General features: G+C 69.6%; 1 protein-coding gene across 1 annotated transcript in view; it reads right to left on the reverse strand.

Annotated features, from left to right (window-relative positions):
- Positions 1-8: 8 nt before the first annotated feature.
- Positions 9-3,270, reverse strand: part of PNPLA7 (patatin like phospholipase domain containing 7) — a gene marked incomplete at its 3' end in the record, with an annotated part of 62,591 nt that continues 59,329 nt past the window's right edge. Inside the window, exons 28-34 of the mRNA XM_008047844.1 lie at positions 2,738-2,807; positions 2,386-2,502; positions 1,649-1,797; positions 1,248-1,400; positions 1,034-1,144; positions 651-735; positions 9-86 (exon numbers count right to left, since the gene is read on the reverse strand). Of these exons, the coding sequence (XP_008046035.1) occupies positions 9-86; positions 651-735; positions 1,034-1,144; positions 1,248-1,400; positions 1,649-1,797; positions 2,386-2,502; positions 2,738-2,807 (763 nt within the window). The remainder of the gene's footprint in view (positions 87-650; positions 736-1,033; positions 1,145-1,247; positions 1,401-1,648; positions 1,798-2,385; positions 2,503-2,737; positions 2,808-3,270) is intronic.

The following is a 3,270-nucleotide window of genomic DNA, read 5'->3' on the forward strand; positions in this document are numbered from 1 at the left end:
CGCCGGGCCGCTCTGGAAGTCCGCGTACGCGTCCCTGGCGCCGCCCGGCAGCTCCTCCTCCCACTCCGTCTGGTAGTCGGATTCATCTGCGGAGGAAGGGCGGCCCGGCGGCGCGGCTGACGCTCGGGCAGCAGCGAGTCGCAGGCGCGGCAGGGCCCGGCAGGCTCAGCTCCCCCCGCGGCAGCGCCCCCAGGGTCCTCGCCCCGGCGCGACTTCCACAGAGAGGGCTCCCGCACCCACGCCTCCGCCCTCCGCCAGGGCCCCCGGCCGGAGCAGGCGTGGGGAGGGCCAGCCCTCCCGCCTCGGGGCCGCGCCAGCCCTCCCGCCTCGGGGCCGCGCCGGGCCCAGGGGCGCGCGGGACAGGGCACGGCGCGCGTGTGCGCGCCTCCCTGGCCCTGCAGCCCGCAGGGGCTCTGCTCCCGCGGGCCAGCTGGCAGGCGCAGCTTGGGGCTCCACCCCGGGCGTGCAGTGTGGCTGGGCTGGGGAAGGAGAGGCCAGAGGCCTGGGAGGGCCCAGCGCTGCGGCGACGCGTGCTCCTGGCTGGCGGACCGGTGTGTGGGGCAGGGGGACCCAGCCTGGCCCACCGTGTCAGGGCCCCACGGCTGCCACCGCCCTCAGCTGTGCAGGCCGCATCCTGGCAGCCAACTCACCGTCCACCGAGGTGGCCTGGGCAGGCTCGATGCGCGACACAATCTCAGCGAGGTCCGTGAAGGAGGCGTTGGGGCAGGTGAGGACCTGGGGCAGCAGGGGCAGCACGTGTCTGTGACACCTCGCCCCGCAGGCTCCAGCTGCCTCCCACGGGGCACCCGCTCACACCAGGGTCCGGCCCGCCCTCTCTGTGACCTCTCTGTGGCTCTCGCTTGCCTGCAGGGGCTGAAGCCCCCAGAGTTAGGGGCCGAGCCCTGAGCACTCCACCCAGACCCTGTCCTCTCCCACCACACCACCCGCGCGGCGAGGGCAGGCGAGCCCGTACCGCCAGGCTACAGCAGCCCAAGCACCGGGGAGGGGCGGGGGCTCAGGTGGGAGCACTCACGGCACACGCCTTCCTCTTGCTGGTCCCGGGCTGGTCCTGCAGCATCTTCTCCAGCACGCCGCTGCGGCCCCAGATGTCAAACACCGTGCGTCCGTGCTGGTACCCCACTTCCTGCGCACACCCCGGCCCCGTGAGGAGGTGCAGGGAGCCCTCACTCCCGTGCTCTCGAAAGAAAAAGTCCGGAGAGGCCCCTCCCCCGCAGCACCGCACTCACGCAGATCTCGTCAAACTTGCCGAAGTCCAGCGTGCTGTAGCTGTCGATGGGGGGGCGCAGGTACTCACAGTAGTCGCTGCTCTTCACCGTCTCCAGCTGCCGGACGCAGCACACGTAGGCCAGGCGTGTCTGGATCTCTGCCATGTTCAGCACCTGCCGGGTGCAGCTACCAGAGTCCCACGCCCTGGCCCGGGGCCAGAGTAGACCCAAGCCCCAGTCCTCTTCCATCTCAGAGCCAGGGGGTGAGGAAGCAGCACCCAGCGGGGTCCTGGAGGCTTTCTCTCCCCCTGGTGAGCTTGGCACCTTCAGGCCCGTCTACCTTGTCCCTCCTGCCCCCCTCCCCTGCCCACAGGAGGATGTCGTGGTGGGGTGCAGGACCCAGCCTGCTGGGGCCACCCCACCTTGACTTTTGTGGCCAAGGGGTTCCAGCGTTTCCACAGCAGCCACCACCCAGACAGTGCGTCGCCATAGTTGGTGAGGTCGGTCTCGTCTCGGCTGCCCACATCGACGGCGAGCACTACTTTTGCCCCCATGGACCTGGCCACATCCGCTGGGGAGAAGGCCACCCGGTCACCCCAGAGGAGCACACGGACCAGGGAACGGGGGCAGAGCCTGCCTCGCCGGGGCCTGAGGGGCCCTGCTGCTTGGGGCCTGAGCCTGGGGGTCACAGGTCTCTGCTCCTCAATGCCCCCAGACTCTGGAGGTAGGAAGCCCACGTACCCCAGCTCTGTGTACAACTGTGTCCTGGGCCCTTCTGACCACATGTCCAACAGGTGACAGGTGCGACCTGGCCTGCCTCCCCCCACCTGACACCTGCAGGCCATTAGTTCCTGACTGTGGCACAGATGGGACTAATTGCGTCTGGTTCTGTTTGGCCTTTGTCCTGCACGCCGCTGAGCTAACAAGCCGGGCCATATGCTGGGAGCACGTGGTGCCAGTGCCTGTGCCTGTGCGTGTGTGTACATGCGTGTGCATGTTCTCGGATGACAGCCTGACATTTTCTTTTGGCACACGCTAGGGGAAGCGTGTCCCACCCCAGCCTTCTCAGAGCGGAGGCTGCTGCGGCAGGGCCGCGGGCGGCGTGACCGACACGGCCGGTGCTGGTGCCAGCGGATGCTCCCCCACACCCAGGGCATACCTGGGAGGTTGTTGATGTAGCCCCCATCCATCAGCAGGTGTCCGTCCCTGGGGTCGCAGAGAGGGGGCATGTAGCCCGACAGGGACATGCTGGCACGCACGTAGCGCCACAGGGAGCCTGGGGGTATCAGGGGCCTGCTGTTGCCCAGAGGCGCCGCCTGCCCCGGGGGTCGGCTGGCACACGCCACGCCGGCTTCCTCCAGAGGGCAGGGGTTCTGAGGCCCTTCTCTGGGGTCTCAGCACATCCCACGGTGCCAGGTCTTCCCAGATTGCCCACTCCTGTCCTCTGCGGACCCAGTGCCTTCTGGCCTCCGGGCTTCCCCCCCCGCCCGTGCCTCAGCTGCGGCACTCACCATCCGTGTGGACCCGCATGGCAGAGGCGGTGATGTCGGTGGTGACGGCAAAGTAGGGCAGCCACAGGTCCTGCAGGAGGACAGGCTCAGGGCCCCTCAGCCGTCCCGCGCCTGCCCCAGTCGGGGGCCAGCCGAGGCCGGGCAGGACTGAGGGTGGCAAGTGCAGCTTCGAGGCAGTATGGGCTCTGGGGTCCCGAGAGGGTGAGCGGAATGGCAGGGGCTCTGGGGTCCGGGCGAGGGTGAGGCTGGGGGGATGGAAGGGTTCTGGGGTCCTGGGGGTGGGCAGTGGAGGCCTGGGAGGCCCTGGTGGGGGAGCGGGGCGGTGGGGCTCTGGGAGCCCCGGCAGGGGTGGGGTGGCATGAGCTCTGGAGGGAGCCCTAGTGCAGGAGGGGAGGAGGAGGCTCTTGGAGGTGGGCCACGTGGGTTCCAGAAGTCCTGGAGGGGATGGGGCCCTGTCAGGCGATGGGGCGGTGGGGACTCTGGGGAGCCCTGGTGATGGCGGGGGATGGTGGGGGCACTGGGGTCCTGGATGA

Source organism: Carlito syrichta, unplaced genomic scaffold (assembly GCF_000164805.1).
Source record: "Carlito syrichta isolate Samal-C Ts95f unplaced genomic scaffold, Tarsius_syrichta-2.0.1 Scaffold117969, whole genome shotgun sequence".
Taxonomy (NCBI): Eukaryota; Metazoa; Chordata; class Mammalia; order Primates; family Tarsiidae; genus Carlito; species Carlito syrichta.